General features: G+C 37.3%; 1 protein-coding gene across 1 annotated transcript in view; it reads left to right on the top strand.

The window, feature by feature from the left end:
* LOC106065272 (transmembrane protein 272-like) overlaps window positions 1-27002 on the top strand; it is a 133288-nt gene that overhangs the window by 67709 nt on the left and 38577 nt on the right. Inside the window, exon 2 of the mRNA XM_056038922.1 lies at window positions 21182-21416. Coding sequence (XP_055894897.1) covers window positions 21234-21416 — 183 coding nt within the window. The 5' untranslated portion in view covers window positions 21182-21233. The remainder of the gene's footprint in view (window positions 1-21181; window positions 21417-27002) is intronic.

Genomic DNA, 27002 nt, shown 5'->3' with positions numbered 1-27002 from the left:
AGAGGTGTCTGTCACTATGTCATTTTGTCACTACTAGTAAACTAATGGTCTTTGTTATCCATCACCCAGATTTTATTAACACATTGCAATGTAAATTTTCGCTCAATTATTTAAACCAACAGAATTAATTACAAGCTTGGTATGAAATTACAAGAGTTTATATGCTATAAATCGTTATCTAATCGTATCATTGGTGTAGTTTTTTTTAATACATTCGCAGTATTAAAACAGGTCCAGATTTAGAATTGATAAAACTTGGGCTAATTTTTTTATTTTATTTTTTTTTTTTTTGTAATAGAAAATCCGAATGTTCCCAACTAAAGAATGTGCGGCTTAGATAATTTTTAAGATTATAAATTTGTTGTTTATTTGGTTTTAGTCTTAATGTATAAATCTTTTTAACAAATGAGGTAGACTATATTGATATACAAAATGATGTGTGCGTGAAAGAGGTATCAATGGTTTCTTCAATTCGTAAAATATTTTTTAAATATCTACCCTACCAGCTGATTCAAATCTGCCGAAAAACCTCCATTGCGTTTTTTTTTTTCGGAAAAGGGGGGGGGGATATCAGGCAACCCATTTCCATGCTCTAATAACACTAGGGAAGAAAGAGCATTTGTACAAACTTGTCCTCGCATACGGAATGAGGAATATGCCTTTATCTTTATGTCTTTCAAAATTTAGTGTTACTCTAGTCAAATGTGAATATTCGTTTGTTATGTTACGTTTCATTATGTTTTCTTGAGTTGAGGGGTCCCAAACAGAAAATGCATATTCTATTATTGGCCAAACCAAGGTTAAAGAACATTTTAGTTTTATGTTCTTATTTGATTTATAGAAATTTCTTTTAATAAACCCTAATGCTTTATTTGATTTTTTATAGTTTCATCAATATGTGGATTTCATGACAGTTTATCATTTATTATAACACCTAGGTATTTTGCGTTTTTAGTTGTTAGTCTGAGTTACTGGTTACCTTGAATAAGATAAGTGGAATTAATTAGTTTTAGTTTTTTGTGTTACTCTTAATAACTGACATTTTTCTGGGTGGAATGACATGCTCCAATTTGATTTCCATTTCTGGAATTCATCTAATTCTCTTTGTAAAATATCTGTGTCTTGTGTTGTTTTTATTGTTCTATATATTATGCAATCGTCTGCAAATAATCTGACTTTTGTTCCTGAACTAATGCAATTTGGTAAATCATTTATGTAAATTAAAAATAGTAGTGGACCTAAGACTGTTCCTTGAGGTATACATGATACTGTATGGATTGTAAAAAATGCTCCGCCTTATACAAAAGCTCTTGATCCGTCAGAGATTCAAAGAAACATACATTTTAAAAAAACACACACTATATAATCTATATTACAAACCAGAGTGAACCCTAACATTCGTATAAACTCTTGGAGTGAAGTTTATTGAATATTTGGGTTTATCTCAATCGTTTGTCTTAGACTGAAAAATTTTGTATGGATTATAAATTTTCCAAAGCAAAGTCTTTCTTTAAAAAAATATGATACATTCATGTGAAATTACATTAACTTTGACGCCATATTTGACTATTCTGTTTCAAAACGTCATGTTTTCATCCGAGATGGGGTTGGGGTAGTTGAGTGAAAACGATTAGGCCTAATCCTCGCTCCTTTTTATAATTTCTGTTAATGATTGCATTTGGCATTAAAGAATAGGGGTGGGGCGACTCGATATAAGAATTTATAGCATATATAAATTATATTAGTGACAGATTTATTTTTTTTAATTTTGTAATTTCTTAACTATAATACAAAAAGAACAAGGTTACAAAGACAGTTTGTGTGGAAACACAAACTTAAAATCGGCCCCCTAAGTGGTCCTCCCAGGCAGGCTTCAGTATTTTCAGAAAGAATATCCAAATGAAATTATATCAAAGACAAATGAGAGACAAGAATGGAGAAAGAAGGTTGACAGATCGTGTGTAGTGCCCCAACAGTGCAGCAGATCAAAGGATAGGTGCAAGTGAATGCAAAGTTAGATGTGAACCTGGCCTAACTAGTTCCCTTTCAGACCTTGTGGTCTATAGGGCAGATGATGTAAAGTTCATCTGTTTTTGTGGCCTAAGGTTAACGAGGGTGTCATGTAGCCAGCACAACGACCAACCGCCTTTACTTTTCCCCAACTAATGTCAGGTACCCATTTGAGCTGGGTAGACTCAGAGGCGCCCAAGGATTCCGAAGTTGAATATCCCAGTCTTCACCAGGATTCGAAGACAAGTGCTTTACCACTCAGCTACCGCGCCTCTCCAGGCCTAACTGAAACCTTATAAATAATTTAATTGTTTTGAAAAGGCTCAATCTCTTATTCGAATCCTCAAAAAAAAAAAAAAAAAATTCCTCAAAAAAAAATAATGTTCAAGAAAATAAAGTTTATAAGATTACTATTCGTTTTAAGTCAGGTCTAACTTATAATGCATACTAATTAGCTTTTTCTCTTTAAAAAACTGATTGCATAACTGATTTAAAAAATTTTCGCTTTCAGGAAAAAAAAGTAGCCGTTGCATCAGAACTTTGAATGGTCTAAAATATTGTGAAGTCGGATTTTCAATACCTTTAATAGTTTACGAGATCTAAATGGGACGGACGGACAGACGGACAGACGGTCAGACGGACAGACATTTCACACAAAACTAACAGCGTCTTTTCCCCTTTCGGGGGCCGCTAAAAAAAGCATAGGATTGTCCGATAGGCGGAAGGCGATTGCATGTATCGCCTCTCCCACCTAGTGCAACCCATTTTCATTTTATATTTACTAATGATAAAATTTTAGATTAGAGTGTGGTGCGACATAATATACAAATAGGTTAAAATATCAACATGTACCTTATATTATAAAGATATTCAACTAATTTTGTTTACAAACTATGATTTCCCCGTAAAAACAGGACCCTCCCCCCCTCTCAAAGGGTTTAGGTGGGAAGGGCAGTAGAGGTATTCGCCCCCCCCCCCCACCCACCCAATCGGCCAACAAGTGAACGACATAATATAAAGATCTGTTAAAACATCAATAACAAGTTTTAACCACATAGATATTTAATTGATTCTGTTAGCAAGATGTGATTTCTACAAATAAATTGGATCGCGCCCCCCCCCACTCGAAAGTTAACGGGGCGGGCGGGATTGATGCCATCGCCCCCTATCGACCCCACCAAATCGTCCAACATACTAGTGGTGGGGGGGGGGGAGAAATAATCTAAAAGTAGGTTGAAATATAAATAATTAGTATATATTATTAACATAAGTAATAAATTCGTATACAAATTGTGTGAATTCTATACTAAAAGTGATTTGTTGGGGAAAAGTAAAGGCAATTGGACGTTGTGCTGGCCACCTGACACGCTTGTTAACCATAGGCCACTGAAGCAGATGAACTTTACACCATCTGCTCTATAGACCACAAGGTCTGAAAGAGGAACTTTACACCATCTGCTCTATAGACCACAAGGTCTGAAAGAGGAACTTTACACCATCTGCTCTATAGACCACAAGGTCTGAAAGAGGAACTTTACACCATCTGCTCTATAGACCACAAGGTCTGAAAGAGGAACTTTAATTTTTTTACGAGATTGGGTGTGGGAGAAATAACGTGTACAAGCTTTGTACCAGACAGACAGACAGACAGACAGTGTGAGTTGATAAAAGCTTTGTAAAAAGAAATGGCCTCTTTTTGTTTCTTTCTTTACCTAGACCCACCCATATCTTTTCTATTCACTCATGTTTGTAAAGTGTTTGTTAGAGACGTACTAGCAGTAATGGATACAAACACAGATTATTCAACAAGATACCACAAACCTCATTTCTTGAATTCAGGACCAACTCAACTCTATACCTGTGACGACATTTAATGTTCTTTCCGTCGTGTCCCAGAATTCAATTTATATATGCTCACTCGTTGACCCCTCCCCCTTCTAAGGGGCCTGTCCACTCTTGTCCTCCCTACTCCGTCCACTCCCAAACAGCACTCCTGTGACCCCCCCCCCCCAAAAAAAAAAAAACACAAGGGAGAGTATCGTCGTTCAAGTGATCACGTCTGCAAGCAATAATCTGCACATGTCACGTTTTACTCTTGAGGCGTATCGCCACTCAGTTCATTTTAATGTGGTCTGACTTTAGACTGACTGCTCTGTGTCCTGATCCACACCAGGACACAAAGAATGTTGAGCAGTTTTTTTCTTCATTTGATCCGCTTTAAAAAGAAAAACGAAAAATGCAATAAAAAGAGTTTCACATTATCCCGTTCAGTGGTCCTCACACTTCACATTTGAGATAATGATGAGCACACCTGATAAGTGACACAGAATAGCTGTTCTAAGGTACCAAGTTTTTAGGTTATTGTGTATGTTATCTCTTTCCTAATTTCGTGTAGAACACTTCCACAATGATTTCTTTTACCTGACAAAACAATAACCAATTAAAAAAAAAACTTTAATAAACTATTGGTAATTAATTATTTTGTTTCATATTGAACAAGGGAAAGAAAGTGTACTTGACTGGTGTGGTGGTATAAGTTAAATTAGTCCCCTTTGTAGATCGACGCTTTAAAGTTTGAAACAATAGATAACTAAACTATACTATACTATTTTCATAAGCACTTAACAGGCTCAGTAGTTTATACGTTAGCATGAGTAGGCTTGAGACCTGAGTTTTTGTTGTTTTTATAAATACATTTAAAAAGCAATCACCGTAACATTAACACAGATACTCCGTTCTTCTCCCCCCCCCCCTTTTCCCAACTGATCCAGACAAGTAATAAGGTCATTTCGTATTGAGAAAGCTAAAAGCATGAAATAAAGCTAAAAAATATGTCTTCATCTTTCTTTATCTTCATCTCTTTATGTCTTCATCTCACTTTATCTTCATCTCTCTATGTCTTCATCTCACTTTATCTTCATCTCTCTATGTCTTCATCTCACTTTATCTTCATCTCTCTATGTCTTCAAATCACTTTATCTTCATTTCTCTATGTCTTCATCTCTCTATGTCTTCATCTCTCTATGTCTTCATCTCACTTTATCTTCATCTCTCTATGTCTTCATCTCACTTTATCTTCATCTTTCTATGTCTTCATCTCTCTATGTCTTCATCTCACTTTATCTTCATCTCTCTATGTCTTCTTCTCAATTTATCTTCATCTCTCTATGTCTTCATCTCACTTTATCTTCATTTCTCTATGTCTTCATCTCACTTTATCTTCATTTATTTATGTCTTCATCTCACTTTATCTTCATCTTTCTATGTCTTCATCTCTCTATGTCTTCATCTCTCTATGTCTTCATCTCTCTATGTCTTCATCTCACTTTATCTTCATCTCTCTATGTCTTCATCTCTCCATGTCTTCATCTCTCTATGTCTTCATCTCTCTATGTCTTCATCTCACTTTATCTTCATCTCTCTATGTCTTCATCTCACTTTATCTTCATCTTTCTATGTCTTCATCTCTCTATGTCTTCATATCTCTATGTCTTCATCTCTCTGTCTTCATCTCTCTATGTCTTCATCTCTCTATGTCTTCATCTCTCTATGTCTTCATCTCTCTATGTCTTCATCTCACTTTATCTTCATCTCTCTATGTCTTCTTCTCAATTTATCTTCATCTCTCTATGTCTTCATCTCACTTTATCTTCATTTCTCTATGTCTTCATCTCACTTTATCTTCATTTATTTATGTCTTCATCTCACTTTATCTTCATCTTTCTATGTCTTCATCTCTCTATGTCTTCATCTCTCTATGTCTTCATCTCTCTATGTCTTCATCTCACTTTATCTTCATCTCTCTATGTCTTCATCTCTCCATGTCTTCATCTCTCTATGTCTTCATCTCTCTATGTCTTCATCTCACTTTATCTTCATCTCTCTATGTCTTCATCTCACTTTATCTTCATCTTTCTATGTCTTCATCTCTCTATGTCTTCATATCTCTATGTCTTCATCTCTCTATGTCTTCATCTCACTTTATCCTCATCTCTGTATGTCTTCATCTCACTTTATGTTCATCTCTCTATGTCTTCTTCTCACTTTATCTTCATCTCTCTATGTTTTCATCTCTCTATGTCTTCATCTCACTTTATCTTCATTTCTCTATGTCTTCATCTCACTTTATCTTCATCTCTTTTTTGTCTTCATCTCACTTTGTCAGGGGCGGAGTGGGTATCAAAATCGTCCCGGGCATTACCATTTAAACCGGCCCACAAATGGCATGTCATATATTCTCGGTGGGGGGGGGGGGTTGAACCCCCTCCGCAATTTATATATATATATATATATATATATATATATATATATATATATATATATATATATATATATATATATATATATATATATATATATATACATACATATATTTATATATATTAGTGTGTGTATATGTAATTAATCCTCATTACATTCTTATCTTTCATTCTTTTAAACGTTTTTTCTACTCTAGAATACTCTCTTCCTATAATTAGTGAAAGGCAGTACACACCGCCAAGGGACAGCTACAGCTAGGAAGTCTAGGGGAGCGCCGTAAGCTCCCCCAGTGGGCCCCGGATCCAAGCATTATTTCTGTTATTTTAAGCTTTAAAAATGCATATTCTGAGGTATCTATAGTGCAATTAGCCTGCTACTCTTCCTCTAAAAAAATCAAAAACTAAATTTGCTATTCACTGGAGTTCAGCGACTGGTAAAAAATGGTAAAATGCTTTAGTTTTGTATTGGAATGGGGGGGGGGGGACCACAAAACCACTTTTGGCTACGCTCATGAAATTTGGTGACTGTAGATGTGTTTTATCATAGGTGTAAGCCTAATTCTATTCAAAATATATAAAGTTTGATAACGCATCAAAAACTGGATGTATGCTTTCGTAGGCTTACATAATGTATTCTATTTATACATGCATGTAGTCTGAAAACTATAAACACTACAATAGCAGCCTAATGAGTTTCAAACTTTTTGGTATTACTTATAGATTACAGACGTTTCTTTAAAAAAATTAAATAATTAGGTCCTACGCATTTCACGTGTCATGCATGTTGATCTGTGACTTAAAATATGCTAAATCATTGGTTTTCCTGCCTGACAAACCATTCCTTTAAAGTGGTATCACCACAAATACAAAACTAGGGGTCTATCGAGCCGTCATCCTCCTCTACATTGCTCTATGCCTCAGAAACATGGATAGTGTACAGTTAACATGCAAAGAAACTAAATCACTTCCACATGACATGTCTGTGAAAAATACTGAATGTCAAATGGCAAGACAAAATACCAGATATTGAAGTCCTTCAAAGAGCGGGTCTGCAAAGCATCCACACACCCTGATGCAGTCCCAGCTGCGATCGGCAGGACAGTAATGCAGAATGGAAGACCACCGCATCCCTAAATGACTCTTGTATGGCCAACTAAGCGAAGGAAAGCGTTCTTAAGGTGGTCAAAGAAAACGCTTCAGGGACACCCTCAAAGCTTCTCTGAAGGCGTTCAGCATAGACCCATCCACCTGGGAGAAAGGGCACATGACAGAGCATCATGACGTCGCGCTGTGAAAACCGGCGCACAGGTTGCTGAGGAAAAGAGAACAAAGCTGGCAGAAGAAAAAACGCCAGAGAAGAAAAGCAAGGCCAATGACACTAGCTCTAGATGGAATAGCCTGCCTAGTGTGCGGCCGAACATTCCGGGCTCACATAGGTCTCACCAGCCACACGAGGAGACATAAAACCCCAGTGCAAAGCCCTCAGCCCCCTGGATGACAAAGTGGTCATAATCGAACTACGATGGACGAACTATATATATTCCTTTAAAAGATAAGAGAAAGCAGAACGGTTAGAGAGGTACTTCTAAATGTGAAAAGCTCTTGCTTCGTCCTAATACATTCTCAAAAAACGCGATTTGTATCTGAATATATTATTTAAAATATAAATGATTCTAAATCTCCTTTCATTAAATATCGGATGTGACAGCGCTATATAAATTATTGTAATTATTGTAATAATTTACATCATCAATGACTTCATACTAAGCATAAGTTTGCCGTTAATCACAACGGTATATAATTGGTTTCGATCTAGATTTATGTTTTAATTAAATAATAATTTTTTTGTAAGTCTTAAGTGTAGTATTTTTAGATTTATGTTAATACAAATAAACAACAAGAAACTTACTTTTTCTTTTCAAATCGCAGAAAGTAGAACTTTATACCCATATTGAGCTATGAATAAGTTGGGTGGTTTGCAATTTCGCGGCTGTGTGTACGTGTTTGTTAACTTCTATTAAGTTTTGTTAAAGAGCTAATTGTCTCCCCTTTTGCCGCGTTATATCAAAGTTTTCTAGCTTATCCTTTCCTATCCCTCTTTTTCGTTAACTGCCAATGGAACCATTAAAAAACGGGTGAGGGAATGAGCAAAACAAAAATAGGAGTGCCATCAAAGGCCCATGCCGACCAGCAAAATGATCAGGCCACACAGTCTCGAAGACATCAAAGTAGTGTTGAAGGCCATGCCGCTCATGCATAGCAGAAAGTACGGTCTCACGTTTTACAAATGATAATACGTACAGTGTATAGTGTAATTCTTAAAATTATATTCTTGTTGAATTTCAAACAAAATTTATTGTAATAATAATTTAAAAAAAAAACAAGAAAACGTGTTCTGGCCTTTGTGTCTTTCTGCTGTCACTTTTTTTTTAAAGTTGTCTGCATTGATTTTTTTTTTCTTTGGTCGCGACCAGACCGGCCCATTTGGTACCGGCCCACCGGGCATTTGCTCGTTTGCCCATATAGCCAGTCCGCCCATGCACTTTGTCTTCATCTCTCTATGTCTTCATCTCACTTTATCTTCATCTCTTTATGTCTTCATCTCACTTTATCTTCATCTCTTTATGTCTTCATCTCAAATTATCTTCATCTCTCTTTGTCTTCATCTCACTTTATCTTCATCTCTCTATGTCTTCATCTCACTTTATCTTCATCTCTCTATGTCTTCATCTCTCTATGTCTTCATCTCACTTTATCTTCATCTCTTTATGTCTTCATCTCACTTTATCTTCATCTCTCACTTTATCTTCATCTCTCTATGTCTTCATCTCTCTATGTCTTCATCTCACTTTATCTTCATTTCTCTATGTCTTCATCTCACTTTATCTTCATCTCTCTATGTCTTCATCTCTCTATGTCTTCATCTCTCTATGTCTTCATTTCACTTTATCTTCATCTCTATGTCTTCATCTCACTTTATCTTCATCTCTTTTTCTTTTATCTTTAGATATTTTGTCCACTTTCAAGAATGCTCATAAAAATGGAATTAACATTAACTGGTGGGTTCATCTGCTCACAGAGAAACTCAATCCAATTTGACCCCAAATCACTAGGGTATCTATGTTCTCAATCGCTTCTTAGACTCAATCGGCCCCAGAGGTGAATAATGTACTATCCAAATGACACCATAGTTTACCACAGAATCTTTTTTACTTTACCTTTACCTATCCCTTAGTCTGATGGACCGTTGGGGCACCAAGCAAGATTTGTCGACCGTCTTTCTCCATTCCTCCCTGTCTTTTGCCTTGTTTAGAACCTCTTTCAATGGTAGGCCCGTCCATTCTCTTATGTTGTCCTCCCATCTCTTTCTCTGTCTGCCTCTTCTTCTTTATCCTGGTAGGGCCTACTGTTACCTGAAGGAAGTTATTTGCGAGCCCCGTAGATCTTGTAATATGGCCACATAAATATGTGCACCATAGAACTTAATGTTTATTATTGTAAAAATAAAACTATTCTTACATTTCCACAGTATTATTTTCTATGCTTTGAGTCGTTTCCTGTCAAGGGAATCCTCTGCTCTGACATCATTATTCTATTTAGTTTCGGCATCTCCGAACATCAGCATGAATAAATAGAAGATGTTTATGCTTGTTTTGTACAAACCCCTCTACAATCTAGTTCAGGCAGAAGATAATGCAGTATGGGAATGATTACCAAGCAAGATTTAGGGGTGAAGATCTCCCGAGATCTACGCGTCACTCGCGAGATTAACTTCAGACTTCGTTGTCTCCCTTTAATGTCGTCCTTTACATTTCCTCTTTGACACGATTTACGGAAGTGACGTCAGCAATTTTGAAACAACGCTCAGTTCCTGTTGTTTATTTTCAGCTGGTGATTCTTAGTCGCAATGATAATGTTATCTGTGAGCTGCACGAAACATGCCAAACTGAATCAATTAGAGCAGTAATGGGCTAACTACGGTCCGCGGGCCAACTTCGGCCAGCGCAAATGCTTAATCCGGTCCGCCACTTGGTTTGCAATAATGAATTATAAAATAACACTTTCACGCATAATGTAGACCTTCACGTTTTTAACATAAGTGTTTGTTTCTTCTTTACCTCAGTATTATGAAACCGCTAAATAAAAAAAATGTAGCGCTGCTTTTAAATGTTTTTTTTTTTAAGATGAGTGGAGGTGGAAGTAATTTTCATAAAGTAGACAAAAAATTAACCAATTAGTCAATTAACGGCTGGTAATTATTTTTTTTTGTATTGAACAAGGAAAATAAATTGTACTTGACAGAAGTGATGGTATACTGCAGTGTACCGTTAAAACATAAACTGTACATAAGGAGTGCACATTAGGGTGTGAAACTGAATCATTGAAATGAACAGGAATAACAAAACACGATAAAGAAAACTTCAAGCACATTTGTAATTTCTCATTTACAAGACTAACCTCTCGGTGACACGCTACAGTGACACAGAAAGGTCATTTCAATCAAGTACTAGAAACTGTTAGAGCTAAGTACTCACAGGTCATCAAGTGTGGGCCTGTTTATGCGCTGCGTGAGGATGAGGCCAGGGTTCAGTCCAAATGTCCATGAAAATCAAACTGTAAAGAAATGTTCGTCATGACACAACTCTGCATCAACTCAAGTGACCCAAGTCCCAGGGAGATTATAGAAAATCATTTGTAGTCTACCATTGACCTTGTTAACACGTTGGTAGTTAGCACTTCGGCTTTCTTCGCACCTTCTGATCTTTATTCTTTATTGTGAGAATGGCTATAAAAAATATGGAGGTATGCAATTCTGAGCTACTCCTGAGAAGTGCGTTGCCATGGACGCCTCTTGCTAGTCTGTTTGATGTTTGATCTTGATGCTAATGTCTCGTAATGCTTCAATCGTAATTATTAAATTAAAAAAAAAGAAGATATTGACTTACAGGAAGTTGTTGCTATGTTTGCAAGGTTGAAATCCAGCAAAGAAAACTTTTAATTTGTAAAAAAACAAAAACAAACGCTTTTCAGTACTTGTATGTTTCTAAGTTTTACGTTTATTAACATTTCAGTTTTTTTAATCCCTATAACCCAACAATAAAGAGCTCGTCACTATCAAATCAAGAAAATAGGTGCAGTTGATATCAGTGCCGTGCACATATTTAGCTGTGATGTTATGTGTAATAAACAAAACATATTCAACTTATGTTAAGTCCTGTATATAGCACATATTCAGCTTATGTTAAGTCTAGTATACAAAACATATTTAACTTATGCTAAGTCTAGTAAGCAAAACATATTAAGCTGATGTTAAGTCTAATAAACTAAACATATTCATCTGATGTTAAGTTTAATAAACAAAACATATTCAGCTGATGTCAGGTCATGCTGATTGAGAAATAGCAGTAATTAACAGAGCTCAAAATAGTTTTTACAAAGCTTATTTCAACTCACTCTGTTTGTCTGGTAAAAAGTGTGTACATGCTATTTCTCCCACACCCATTCTCGGATCAAGTTGAAACTTCGCGCAATTATTCATTGCCATAGACAAGACATAAATTAATAAAAAAAAAGTAACCAATTAGACAATTAATTACTGGAAAAATGACTATTTTGTATAATAGCAACAATGGAAACTAATACTAATATTCACTTATATGGCTAAATTTGTCGGGTTTAGTCCCCTTAAATAATTGTTAACGTTGTTTTTCCCTAATGGATTTTCCCATCCAGTTGATACTTAAACAATTATTTCTTGTACCTAACAAAAAATGAATTAATAAACAAAAATACTAATGAGTTAATTAATTATTGGTAATTAATTATTTTGTTTGAGATCGAATAAGGGAAATTACTTTTTAATTATTGGTAGTTTTAAAGACGGAGTTCTTCCTCTTTAATAAGTTTTGTTTTGTTTTTTGTTTTTTAAAGGATTTTTTTAAATATTGTGCTTGTTTATTTTATTTGTTAAACTCTGAGTTAAAGCAGCGAAGTATCTTGCTGATTGAGAAATAGAAGTAATTAACGGAGCTCAACAGAGTTTGTTTTTTTCTAAACAAGCTTGAAATCCCAGCAGACGATGAAGTCAGTGCATGAAACATTTGATATAGCAGATAGTGTTCTGACTTCATCTTGAGCGCCATTGGTTGAAATTTTCACCGTTCTACCAGAGATCTGTTTCAATATAAGGTCAAACCTCGAGGTAATTGAAAAGTAATTGAAAGGTAATAGCGTCAACAAAGAATCTCTGGATCAATATCTTTTAAAGAATCTAGCGTAGATTCGGTAACAGTGGGAGATGGGGTTGTGTGGGTCAAACGCGAGACTCTGGTGACTAATGACAGTACAAGAAGTCCATGACCTTTTCTCGAAGACAGAATTAGTTGCTTGTGATTGAAATGAGCTTGAAATGTGTTTGTCTAGTGTGTACGTCGTTATTTAGATACAAGATATGTCTGTTCCAGTCGTTCCTGAAGATCAAATTAATATGTGCTATATCAAGAGGACCGACCTGTAAAATGAAAACAAAGAAGAAGAAGACATTAATATGTCGTTTTTTTTAAAAGAACACATTGACTCGAAGAAGAAAAAAAATGTTTAGATTAATCGTTAAACTACTTAAAATAAAATGTTTTTCTTTATATATATGTATATATATATATATATATATATATATATATATATATATATATATATATATATATATATATATATATATATATATATATGGCTCCTTTTGTCTCGAAAGGCAATGGATGCGCCCAAATGAGTCACTGGTTTTGGCTTAATCTTGAGACGGGGCAGAATCTGGTGTGGCTAATCAAGCCAATTCTAGAACGGCAGACTTTGCCACAATTCGTACATGTGTATGCCTCTGATTTAGGGCTAGCAGACAGGGCAGCTTTCTTTTTATCCCTCTTGATTAAAGCCGCTTCAATTCTTTTGTTCTCAGCAAGGGTTGTCCCAGCACGCACAGTCTGTCTCCATGCACTCCGGTCTTTGGCTATGTTTTCCCACATACTTTTGCTGATGCCTGAGGCTCTCATGTCTCGCTTGCAGACATCTCTATATGTTAGTCTTGGGCGGCCCTTGGGTCTGACTCCTTCCACAAGCTCAGCATATAAGATATCTTTCGGGATTCTGACATCTGGCATGCGGGTGACATGTCCGAGCCAGCGTAATCTTCTTTGTGTCAGGAGAGCATACATGCTGTTCATATTGGCCAATCTTAAAACTTCCTGATTGGAGACATGGTCCCTCCAAGAGATGCCCATTATGCGTCTCAGGCAGCGCAAGTGGAAACTATTCAATCTGTGCTCTTGGTACATGTATGTTGACCAGCTCTCACTGCCATAAAGGAGAGTGCTCACAACACAGGCGTTGTAGACTAGGATTTTGGTCGCTGTGGTCAATTTACCATTTTCCCAGACGCGCTTGGAGAGTTTTGCCAATGCTGTGGTAGCTTTTCCTATCCTTTTTGTCAGCTCGATGTCTAAGTCTAGGTTACTGACAATTGTTGAACCCAAGTAGGTAAATTCCTGCACCACTGAAAGGGTGTGGTTCCCAATTTGTATTATAGGTATTTCTGCGACGTCTTGTGCCAGGATTTCGGTCTTGGAGAGACTTATAGTAAGGCTAAACTCTTGACAAGCAGCTGCTAAGGCGTTCACATATGATCCTTCTAGGTGACTTCAATGCCAGAGTAGGATCAGATCACACTACCTGGCCAGACTGTCTTGGGCTTTTTGGAATCGGAAAGATGAATGAGAACGGACAAAGACTGCTTGAATTCTGCACATACCATAAGCTCTGCATTACCAACACATACTTCAGAACAAAACCACAGCACTGTGTCTCATGGAGGCACCCTAGGTCTGGGCACTGGCACCAGCTGGATATGATACTGACACGAAAAAAGGACATTGGAAATATACTGCTGACACGTAGCTACCAAAGCGCGGATTGTGATACTGATCATACTTTAGTGTCCTGCCGGACAAGACTGCTGCCAACTAAGATCCACACATCACAGGGAAAAAGAAAATCACGCCTGAATACTACTAGCACAAAAAATCCTGATCTTTGCACCGAATTTGAGAACAAATTAGAGGAAGCTTTTTAAAACTTCCCTGTGACTGAGGTAGAAAAAAGCTGGACGTTTATGCGTGATACAATCTACCAAACATCATCACTGGTCTTTGGAAACAAAACCAAGAAAAGCGAAGACTGGTTTGAAGCTAGTCTACCAGAAATGGAAACTGCCACTACGAACAAGAGAGCAGCCATGCTAATCTACAAGAAGGATCCCACCCCAAGCAACTTAAAAAGGCTCAGAGCTGCACGTAACAATGCCCAAAGAGTAGCGAGACAATGTGCTAACAAATACTGGCAGGAGCTATGCGAAGATATTCAATCTTGTGCCGACTGTGGTAACATAAGAGGACTATATGAGGGCATGAGAAAAGCCTTTGGACCTCACACCTCTCACCAAATGCTGTTTCCAACTTCCCATCACTTCCAGTTTTGACGGAATTAGACGAAACGCCCTCAGTAAAGGAGCTGAGCATTGCCATTGACATGCTTGCACATGGGAAAACACCCGGAGGAGATGGCATTCCTGCTGAAGTAATTCAGGCTGGAAAACATGCCCTAATCAAACCACTCCATGAACTGCTAAGCTTGTGCTGGGAACAAGGAATGGTCCCCCAGGAATTGAAAGACTCCAACATTGTTACAATTTATAAAAATAAAGGCGACCGCTCTGATTGTAACAATTACAGAGGCATCTCACTGCTTAGCATAGTCGGAAAGGCTTTTGCTAGAGTGTTACTAAAGCGATTACAGATCCTGGCAGATTGTGTTTATCCAGAGTCGCAGTGTGGCTTTAGGGCAGGTAGATCTACAACAGATATGATTTTCTCTCTTCGGCAGCTACAGGAGAAGAGCAGAGAACAAAAGCAGCCCCTCTTCATAGCATTTATTGATTTGACCAAGGCCTTTGACCCTGTTAGCAGAAGCGGTCTGTTTGCTGTACTAGAGAGAATCGGCTGCCCAAATAAGTTAAGAAAACTAGTGTCAGCTTTTCACGAAAATATGCAGGGCACCGTTCAGTTTGAAAGTTCTTCCTCCAGGCCATTCTCCATTAAGAGCGGTGTCAAACAAGGATGTGTACTGGCCCCTACACTATTTGGCATCTTCTTCTCAGTCGTACTATCCAGTGTTTTTAAATCCCTGGAAGACGGAATATACATCCATAGCAGATCCGATGGAAGGCTTTTTAACCTGGCACGTCTTAAAGCCAAAACGAAAAGGCGTCGTATCTTGATAAGGGAGCTGCTGTTTGCCGATGACGCGGCACTCGTATCTCACTCACAAGGAGGTCTACAGAAGCTAGTGAACGCCTTAGCTGCGGGTAAGAAGAGGAAACCGTGCCTCATATTCTGTTCGACTGCCCCAGACTTGCTGATCTCCGTCTCGATAGGTCTAAAGGAAACCAAAAAATTCTCGACCTTTATGGCGACATTTATGCACTACGCATATACTCTTAATAGCTGACATTTTTCTGGGTCGAAAGACATTCTCAAATTTGATTCCCATTTCTATAATTCATCTATTCTCTTTGTAAAATTTCTGTATTTTGTGTTATTTTTATTGTTCTATATATTATGCAATTGTCTGCAAATAATCTGACTTTTGTTCCTGAACTAATGCAATTTGGTAAATCATTTATGTAAATTAAAAACAGTAGTGGACCTAAGGCTGTTCCTTGAGGTACACCTGAGTTTACTGTTATTGGTGTTGACTTAGAGTCATTTATTATTACAGTTTGTTCTCTCCTTATCAGAAAACCTTTAATCCACTGATGCAATGGACCATCAATGCCAAACTATTTTAGTTTTTTTAAGCAAACTATGGTGGTCTTTGTCAAAAGCCTTGGAAAAATCTAGTAAGATAGCATCTATTTGCTCACTATTATCTAAACCTTTTGAAAAATCAATTAGTCCTATTAGTTGTGTTTCACATGAACTATATTTCCTAAAGCAATGTTGGTATGGAGTAAGGACATTATGTTTGTCTAAGTGGTTTATGATGTTGAACCCCCGGTTTGGAAGCTAAGCGCTTTACCTCTCAGCCATCGCGCATCCCTATAAAGAGGGTAGGTCGGAGAAATGTAAGCTCTTCGCTGCTTAAGTAACATATTCCCCTAAAACTCGGATACTTTGAGGAGTTCTTCTTCCTTTATGTCTATATTTTAATTACAACGCAATTGTACTGGCTAAATGTTGGACATCAACTTCATAGGAGACACACACACACACACACACACACACACTGCACACACACACACACATATATATATATAGAAAGTAGAAAGAAAGGCGTATGTATGTATGTATGTTACGAATAGAAATCAAAACCGTTTGACCAATCTTGATAAAACTTGGCATAAATGTTCCTTGAGTACTAACTTAAACCGTAGTGTATGTATTGTAGCTCTAAAACAAACTTAAGACCCTCAAAAAAAAAGTTGACCAACTCTATGAAAGCATTATAACTTTTCAGAAACTACACTTTGTGCAGATAGTTTTTTACTTTTGACACATGAAAATACAAAATATAGTCTATTGATTTCATTATTTAATAAAATTAATCTTCAAATGTGTGTTTCAAAAGCATTTTTACATAAATTCGTTCCTTATATCTGCGAATTTAGAAGTCCTGACGAACATTCTTTCATTAGACATTACGCGAAATGTGTCACATCTCTCTATTCCTAAGTCTAAAACTCTAATTCCACTGTAAGATGATACAACTTCTCTTCGCAAAGATAGTTTTATAATTAAACCCATGAACATACTAATTATAGTCCATTCATTTCATATTTTAATCAAATTAACATTCAAATTTGTTTTTCTAAAGCATTTTTCATACATTCGTTCGCTAAAGCTGCGAAGCCGTGTTGAGATATAGCCTATTCATTCATGTATCGCGTACTAAAAAAAAGTCACGCATGCGCAGAGTAAAGCCTTCTCGCAGCGCAGAATAAACTCTCCAAGCCAATATTTAACTCTAGATTAGTCTAGATGGTCTAGATCTAGTATACTAGATCTATGTCTAACTCAAGATCTACTTTATACTTTAACACATGAACATACAAAATAAAGTCCATTAATTTCATATTTTAATCAAATATATGTAGGCATACAAGCAAATGTTTTTATATGAAAAAAATGGAGTTAGGTCGATTAGCTATTTTGATAGCTTCATTCATATTATTTTTACATCCACGCATTCGCTTTACTTATAACATTATTATTTCGTTTAATTATTTACAAAACACTCTCAGGGACTGTCGTGAATTTGCTTTTTTCATATATCGACAGTGATACGCAAATTTAGACCCGCGGGCCGCGGGTAATATATGTCTAGTAAATATATCTAATATATATATAAAGTATATATATAAAGTAGAATGTGAGGCGTATGTATGTATGTATGTATGTCTCCGTATAGAAATCAAATCCGTTTCACCGATCTTGATAAAACTTGGCAGAAATGTTACTTAGACCGTAGTGTATGTATTGTAGCCCTAGAACAAACTTATATATATATATATATATAATTCTCTTAATGGGCCAACCATTCCTGACACCACCATAAGTCATGGAAAGAAAAATCTTTTATTTCTGCTAGTTTGACTAAAGTTACCCCACGTAATTTTCGCGACAAAAAAAAAAAGGGGGGGGGGGGAGAACAAGTAATCTTCTACGTATTCACCCGTCACTGAATAGCAGGGCGAACTTAACCATTGCGGAGCCCTATGCGTAACGGATCGCGCAGGGCCCAGTTTGGGTAGGGATACAAATAATAAGTGAAAATTAACAGTTTGTATTAGAAAATAAATTTGTCTTTGTATTTTACCATTCTTTACAATGTACAGAATTACTTTACGAGCCTTGGGTGTAGCGAAGTCATACAGTATATCATAAAAATTGTGTTTCTTACATAGATCACGCTCAGTAGCAAGAATTACCAAATGTTTCAATTTATCTACGAGAATTGTTGACCTCAAGTAATTCTTCATTAGTTTGAGGCACGAGAAGCTTCTTTCACTAGATTCCACAAGTACGGGTATTGTATAATGTCTTTTTTTTAAACGCGAGCAGGATTGGCGTTTTCCATATTGAATGACACCCCAAAATGACATTTTTGTCAATATTTCAGGAGATTCGTATGAGTTTTCAAAAGATTTTATTAATTTCCGGAGATTTCCAGGCCTTTTTCGTATATTTTGTTTCTGGTAAATCAGGAGGCCTCGGAAAATCTGTTATATCTTATAAAATGTTTTAATTTAATAATCTACACCTAGAATTAGCGTGGGGCCTATGAAAGTGAGGGGCCCACTGCGGTCACATAGGTTGAAGTGGCCTAAGGCCGGCCCTGCAAAATAGCGGCTTATGCTAGCCGCGGGTCGACTATTAAGTTTTTAAAGCACTTTGTTAAGATCGTTGTTCACTTGATATATTAATTGTGATTAACGCCTAGTTCTATATTAATATATCTATTTCAAATACAAATTAGTGTCCTGAGTGGGAGAAAATAATTTATATTGTTATTGACAATAGTTTTCTTTACTTTATCGTCATATCGGATATTATATTTATACATTAGTATTAGTCGAAAAAGTGAGAACCACTCTAGCCATCAAGACCTAGTATCAACTTCTTGAAAAAAAAAACAACTTTCTTTTGTAATCGTGTAGTTTAGACTTTCAAACCGGTAACAAACAAAAAAAACAACAACTTTGCATGGATGGTTTTGAGGTCATACGATGTGTATGAGTGGACATTGGTATCGTATTGGTTTCAAAATCAGCCTTCGCCAGAAAAAAACAAAAACAAAACACAAAAAAACTTCGAATGGATGGTTTTGATGTCATACAATGTGAATGAGTGAGCATTGGCATCGTATTGGTTTCAAAATCAACCACCGCTGGAATCCGCTGTCGGAATAATTTAATTCGGCACTCGCTGAGCCTCCAAGAAAACATTTAACATCTAGCCTCTTGGAGATGTTCACCTTATGGACTCATGACCAATCTATACGCTGTCTCGCGCCCGCCCCCAACCCCTCACCTACGAGCTGCTGTCGGAGATAATGTATAGGAGCAATATTATTACTAAAGCTAACGAGTTCCTTCTGATCGAGGGAGAAGGAAAACTCAGAATTCAAACTTCTGCTGCCTCCAGATAAATATGATCAAGGCATATTCTATATAGATCTTTTAAGAAATCCAGTCCGCCCTTTTTTTTTTCGTCGGCGCTATTTTCAAGACACCATATTTGTTAGCGCAACTTTGTCGTACGAAATTTTGGCGGATTTCAGTTATGTGTGCTTTTTAAAAGAAGATTAATTATATTTATTATTCAAGTCTATCTTTGTTCGTCCATAGGGGACTATAAGGCGTAACCACTTCCTGCTACTCAAGTAAATACCGGTACCACATTAGTAGGCTATTGCGTGACTGTGACTTTGGGGCTCCAAGAGAGAAAGAGAGAGAAAGACAGATAGAAAACGTCCTTCGTAGCCAAGTGTCAATGTCTCAGCAATTACTATATTCTAGTTCTAGAATCACATAGTTTAAAGAGAACACTTTATTCTAGTGTAATAACTAAACAGAGGCAACTCAATAGGCAACGTTGTTTATTTACATGGGGACATCACAAATACATTGAACAACGTCTGCCTTGAGCACAGTCTACTCTTAAGCTCTAGACTAGGGCGGAACTCCGTTATCTTCTTGCTAATGTAAACATCCTTCCTAGTCTAGTCTCTAACAGTGCGCACCTTCTCAACCAGCTTGGATTGTGGTGTGCATGGCAGAGTTATGACAATATTATAAGCGTTCCCCGAAAGGGGAAAAGACGCCTTTAGTATTGTGTGGTTTGTCTGTCCGTCCGTCCGTCTCGATCTCGTAAACTAGAAAATATAGGGAAAATCCGACATCATAATATTTTAGACCATTCAAAGTTCTGATGCAATGGCTAGTTTTTTCTTTTCTGAAGGGAAAAATCTAATTTTCAAATCAAGTATGCAATGAGTTTTTTTCATAAAAATACACCATTTTGACAACTATTCACGATTAATAGTAACAAACACTGAAGGCTTTTTAGTAAGGGAGATGACAATTTACCATATTTTTAACACATTTTGGCAAACGGTGTTAGATTTTTCGCCAAAAAAGTTTTTTTTTATTTTTTTTTTTTTACTTTTTTTTACAATTGTATTACAAAGTCATTTAATTTCTATCATACTAACTACTAGATTTACAAAAAAAAAACGATTAATTTTATTTTTAAAGAGAAAAAATTTTATTTAGTATGCATATAAGTGGAACATAATCTAAAACAACAATTAATAAGTAGTTTTTCATATTATCGCGTGAACTGCGGAGACATCGTTAGGCTAATGAATACTGAACTAAAGGAATTTTTTTTATTTTTTTTATATTTTTTACGGAAACTTTTTTTTGTTCTTGAGGTTTTGAATAAGAGATTGACCCTTTAAAAAACAATTTGGCCAATCAGATAATCATTATAAGACATCAGTTAGGCCAGGTTCACATCTAACTTCACCTTCATCTAACCTTTGGTCTGCTGGATCACTGTCGAACTTTTTTCTCAATTCTTCTTTGTCATTTGCCTTTAAAAGAATTTCATTCTGGTGTTCTTTCTGACAATATTGAGACCTCTCTTTTTACCTGCCTGGGTGGACCACTTGGGGGCCGATTTTGAGTTTGTGTTTCCACCCAAACTGTCTTTGTAACCTTGTTTGTTTTAAATTGATTCAATAGATTCAAGTCCTTTTGTTTTAAGTGGATTCAATAGATTCGGATCATTCTATGTTCACAGTTTTAACTTGCTTACCATTACAATGGGCAAACAGCTGGAGAGGTAGACTACCATGTTCGTTCGAAAGGGCACGACGCTGAGAAAGAAGCATCAGTCCATACGAAGGCCGAGGCAGCAATCTCTTCCTTGCCAGTTACACCAGCAAGATGAGCAGGTGGCGGACACGTCTCCTGTCCGTCCTCAGCCATCAAGTTCGTCCACGCACTCCAACGGATCCAACACGTCTTCTACACTGGTGAGTATCTCGTTAACTGACTATCATACTCATAAGGCGGGACATTATTCACTTAACAAAGCCGTTTGGCCATTGATTCTTGATTTTTGCTTGAACAAACTCTTTTCTGGACATGTAGACATGGACATCTGGGAGGCGGGGTCGCTGAGTGGTAAAGCGCTTGGCTTCCGAACCGGGTTCCGGGTTCGAATCCTGGTGAAGACTGAGATTTTTAATTTTGAGATCTTTGGGCGTCTCTGAGTCCATCTAGTTCAAATGGGTACCTGACATTAGTTGGGGAAAAGTAAAGGCGGTTGGTCGTTGTGCTGGCCGAGAGGCTAAGTACACGTGGGCTTGGCTTGGGTATTTATCAAGGGGGATCAAGGTTCGACATCCGACTCAAACAGAGTTGTGTTTACTGACCTCTACCTGGTGTGTTATGTGATTTAGTGAAACTAGATTCATATCGATAGAAGAATTATCGAACATTGAATTGATTTACACTATATCTGTTTGACTAAAATAGAAATGAATCGAATGTTGAATTGCAAATAATTTGTATTAATCGATTAGACATATAATTTGTGTTTAGATCATATTATACATCTTATTGTTCTGAGTATCGCATGCTTATTATCTACATCTACATCTGGCAACCCTGACGCGCTGCGCGCATATCACGTGACAATTAGCATATCAATGTCATTACTTTTGTTTTCTTTAGGAATCCACCTCGCCCACTTTTTGTTGACTGTCATTGACTTGTAGCACCAAACTGCTGGTAGACAACTCAACCGCTGTAGGCGTATTTTATTTTAACTTGTAAAACTTGAAATGACACGAATAACGTATTTGTGAACAAAACGAAATAGAACTGTTAGTATAACATATTAATATCAAGCTGATAAGAAATAAAATCAATGTATCAATAATGGTATTTTTCAACAAAATTTAACTCACTACAAAAAACGAACCTTTCAGTCTCAAGTTTCAAGTTCTGCAGTCGTCTGTCCTAACTAAAACCAATGACGACAACGCCACCTATCTTGCCTCAATAACAATTCACAACTAATCGCTAACATCTTTCCCATAGTAACACACACACACACACACCATAACACACCTCTCCCTGCCTCCGTCTCTGCTAGTACGTTTGTATTGTTCATTATGTGTGTGTGTGTGTGCGTGTGTGTGTTCGACTTGGGAAAAAAAAATGGACTTATCTGACAAGAAAAAATCTTTTCAAGCTGTGGGTGACAATGGGTTAATATAGCCCCACGCTGACTAGAAGCTGATCCTAAACGAATGGCTTCATCATTTCTCTGCCATATCTGAGCTATTTATAAAAAAAAAACAACAACAACAGACATTTGTTTTTGCCCCTGTTGCTGGTTTTTATTTTATTCTAGCCGGAACTAGACTAAATGTGCTCCGTGATATCGATGTCACCTCCTAATGTGAATGAAGTTTAAATGTGCTCCTTGATATCGATGTCACCTCCTAATGTGAATGAAGTTTAAATGCTGATTAATAATAATAGTTGTATCTCAAAGCACGCGCCATATTTTAGAAGAAAGACTTAGAGTGCATGTCCATTTCATTTCCTTTAAAAACAATTATTGTGCATAGTTTAGAAAGCAACATTGCTAGTGTTGAGTTCGTGGAGGGTAAGGCCCTCGGTTGACTATCGTCTACCCGGAGCTGCCCAATATAAAGGTTATAACGAGCACGCTACAATGGACCTCATTCACCAATCGTAAACAAACAACATTTAGCCACGTGGTTCTCTATCTCTTCTATACAAATTATGTAATACACACAGGCGGTCACGTGCAGTGGCGTACCGAGGGTGCCAGGCGCCCGGGGCGGCATAGTCTGTTGGCGCCTTCCCCCCTATTAGTATGCGTAATCTATATTTGCATTAAAACAATCACCAATCAATAAATTAATTTTTTTTTTATTTTAAACAAAGTTAATGAACAATCTGAAGCAACATTAGCCATTTCTTATAGAACTACTTTTCGTGATCTTGCACTAGCAAAGTTGTCAATGACATCATCAAAATTAATTGTTTCGACCAGCTCCTTTTCTATGCTTAGCAATGCCAAGTCTGACAGATGCTCCTGACCCATTGAAGCTCTCAAATAAGTTAAAATGATTTTTAGTTTACTAAAAGAACGCTCGCAGCTAGCAACTGACACAGAGATTGTCAGCATAATTTGCAAAGCAATTCGCAAGTTTGGAAATATGTCATTGCCATATGAAATAATAAATGAAAGTAATTCTAATGGGCTGCTTGGGGTAGCATCTGGCCGGGTTTTCAGCAACATACTGCAGTCACTGATTTCTACGAACAGTTCAGTTCCATCGATATCAGTTTTATAAAAGTCAGCCAGCGTAGCACAGTGCTGTTGAATATCATTAGAGGTATCATTAGCAAACAATTTGCTGATGTTAAATAGAAATCCAAACTTTTCATCTAACGTCTTCAGACGACCAAATCGTGTTGTCATCTCCTGGATTAGTCTATCAATAACTGATTTCATAATGCGAGTTATTTCTTCAACCGCAGCGAGTCCTGCATCACCAGCATTTTCACCAGGCATCTGTTTTCGACGTTTAATTCTTCCTTCTATCCTAATTCCCAATTTTTCACACAGAACTTTAGCTGCATTGACTGCAGTGATGCAAACATCTTCTCGAATGCTACTTAGCCGTTGCTGCAGTCCTTCTAAATCCAGTGCTGCGTCATGGAAATTCATTGATGGATCTTGCAGTCGTTTTTGAATCCGGTCAATTTTTGACAAAACTGCATGCCAGAAATCAAGTAGAGTGATGAAATTGAAATTCATCACATTTTGAAGCAAACTGTATGCATCATTCTGAGTCTCTGCATCTGGGCAGTAGCCCCGCCTTCCCTCGCTTACATCCGGCCCTGTATATAGTGTATTTAGTATAATGCTTATTTCTGCCTATTTCTATCTTTTTATATTCACCGTTTGTTATACTGTATGTTATTCTGTTGTATCTCTTGTTATAATGTATGTTTACTGGCCTGTATGTTGAACTGGTTTATCATTTACCGTACAGTATTTTGGTGGCCTGTGTCACTTGCTACAATGTATATTTGCTAGTCTGTATGTTAAACAGGTGTATAAATTGCTATAATGCATGTTTGCTAGCCTGTATGTCCAACTGATGTTTCACCTCCTATAATGTATGTTTGCTAGCCTGTATGTCCAACTGATGTTTCACCTCCTATAATGTATGTTTGCTAGCCTGTATGTCCAACTGATGTTTCACCTCCTATAATGTATGTTTGCTAGCCTGTATGTCCAACTGATGTTTCACCTCCTATAATGTATGTTTGCTAGCCTGTATGTCCAACTGATGTTTCACCTCCTCTAATGTATGTTTGCTTGTCTGAATGTTTAACCACTTCCTATAATGTATGTTTGCTAGCCTGTATGTTAAACTGCTATATCTAGTACATCTAGCTATCTAGTACACACACCTCTCTAACGGAAAGCTCCGGTAACTACAATGCTATTATCCCAGCGACCAGAGAGATGTATTAGCCATACCAGGACAAGGGTCAGTTGGGGGGTGTATCTGTGGTACAGGGGTGGGTGGGAAAATGGTGGAAGCTTCATGTACTTTATTTGGCGAATGGGATCGATAGTTTCGGGAACTGGACACGAAAATTGGACTTTCACGATACAGGTTATGTCGTGACCTTGACAAGTCGGGTCAAAGTCAGATTAGATCGACTGACTCCAGTGTGTCTAAATGTCAGGGGTTTTATCTCTCACACTTTGTAAATGGAAGCAGGACAGGGGAGGCTACCGGGTGTGTTATGTGATTTAGTGAAACTAGATTCATATTGATAGAAGAGTTATCGAACATTGAATTGATTTACACAATATCTGTTTGACTAAAATAGAAATGAATTGAATGTTGAATTGCAAATAATTTGGATTAATCGCTCAGACATATAATTTTTGTTTAGATCATTTTATATTATCTTCTTATTGTTCTGAGTATCGCATGCTTATTATTTACATCTAAGAGCATTGACTTATCTTATTTAATAAGTCTTGTCTTCGAGTCCGAAGATTAGTGAGGAGTGCAGTATTTCCAGTGGCTGCGCAGCCCAAGCTGTGACCTACATATTTTGCCACATCCAGGGCAAGCATAACCATTGTCCGCAGGTGGTCGATTTAGATTTTCTTTTCGCCGTCTGCGTTTGTCCTCGGCAGCGGATTTTCTTTTGGTCTCAAATGTGTATTCTGCGGCCTTTGTGAGTGACCTCCAGCTGTCTCGTTCTGAGGCTAAGATAATATACACTGTTGATGCAATGTATTATTCAGGCTTTTTTTTTTCAAAAACATTCTAATTATAGACAATTCTAAGAGCTTGGGCAGGCAGCAAATGGAAAGTTGTGAGGTGGAGAAACTCTAAATGCAAAGCGAAATTCATAAAGTTAAAAAAAAAAACACTCTAAAACCCAAATGCACAGTGATGGTAATGGCGTTTTTGAAACTCCCACATGCCAAGTGCAATTAGTGACTGGCCATTGAAATGATACGTTGTTAATGGAATGTATTTAGGTTGTGTCATCCAAATTAATCTTTCAATGGCCTCTTTACAGTCGTGAAGCAGCTATGGATGATCTCAAAATAAATGAGATGAATGCCTGGGCGATAGCTTTGGTCGGAACGATGTCGCCCACATAGTAGTCCCCTCTCTTCATGTATCCAAGGGAATTGCAAGTGCCGATATTGTTTGAGATCAGCGAGTTGCCAGGGTGAAGCACAGTGGGCTGTTAGCTGCATAAGGGTCACCGTTCCTGGTGTTTTTCCCGTGTTTGGGTACAGCTGCAAGGCAACAGAGGTGCGAATACTGAATTTATCTTCTCCTAATTGGGTAGCCAGCCAAGGTTAACGAACCCTCCTGTCTGAAACTTACTAGTTTAGACGCCAGTTACTAGCCATTTCTCCTGTCAGTGATAACAGTTCCCTCGGAGACAATTTCTGAGGCACACGTGTAGGCTAGGAGTTGGACTGGTTGTTAGAGATTATTTGAGATGCATACCATTGGAATTTTATTATAGGTTGTGGAGGGATTATTTCCCATTACCACTTCCGGCAATAACAACCTTATGGAACTACCTCAATTAATCGAAGTAATGAAATTGGCTTACTAGCAGTACATACCGGGTACGCTAGTTGATTTGTTCCCCTCTTTTCTCCTTTTTTGAAATGTGAATAAACGGGCCAGATTTGAACGTAGTTTTTAGCCCGTGAATCAGTGTATTAGTTACAATGAAACTGAACGTCCAGCTCTCTCTTCTCTTCTCTCCCCCTCTTTCCTTCTCTCCCTCTCTTTCCTTCTCTCCCTCTCTTTCCTTCTCTCCCTCTCTTTCCATCTCTCCCTCTCTTTCCTTCTCTCCTTCTCTTTTCTTCTCTTTCCTTCTCTCCCTCTCTTTCCTTCTCTCCTTCTCTTTTCTTCTCTTTCCTTCTCTCCCTCTCTTTCCTTCTCTCCCTCTCTTTCCTTCTCTCCTTCTCTTTTCTTCTCTTTCCTTCTCTCCCTCTCTTTCCTTCTCTC

The sequence above is a fragment of the Biomphalaria glabrata genome, chromosome 8 (genome assembly GCF_947242115.1).
Source record: "Biomphalaria glabrata chromosome 8, xgBioGlab47.1, whole genome shotgun sequence".
In the NCBI taxonomy this organism is placed as follows: domain Eukaryota; kingdom Metazoa; phylum Mollusca; class Gastropoda; family Planorbidae; genus Biomphalaria; species Biomphalaria glabrata.
The sequence above is the reverse complement of the archived record's forward strand: the minus strand, read 5'-3'. Positions and strand labels throughout refer to the sequence as shown.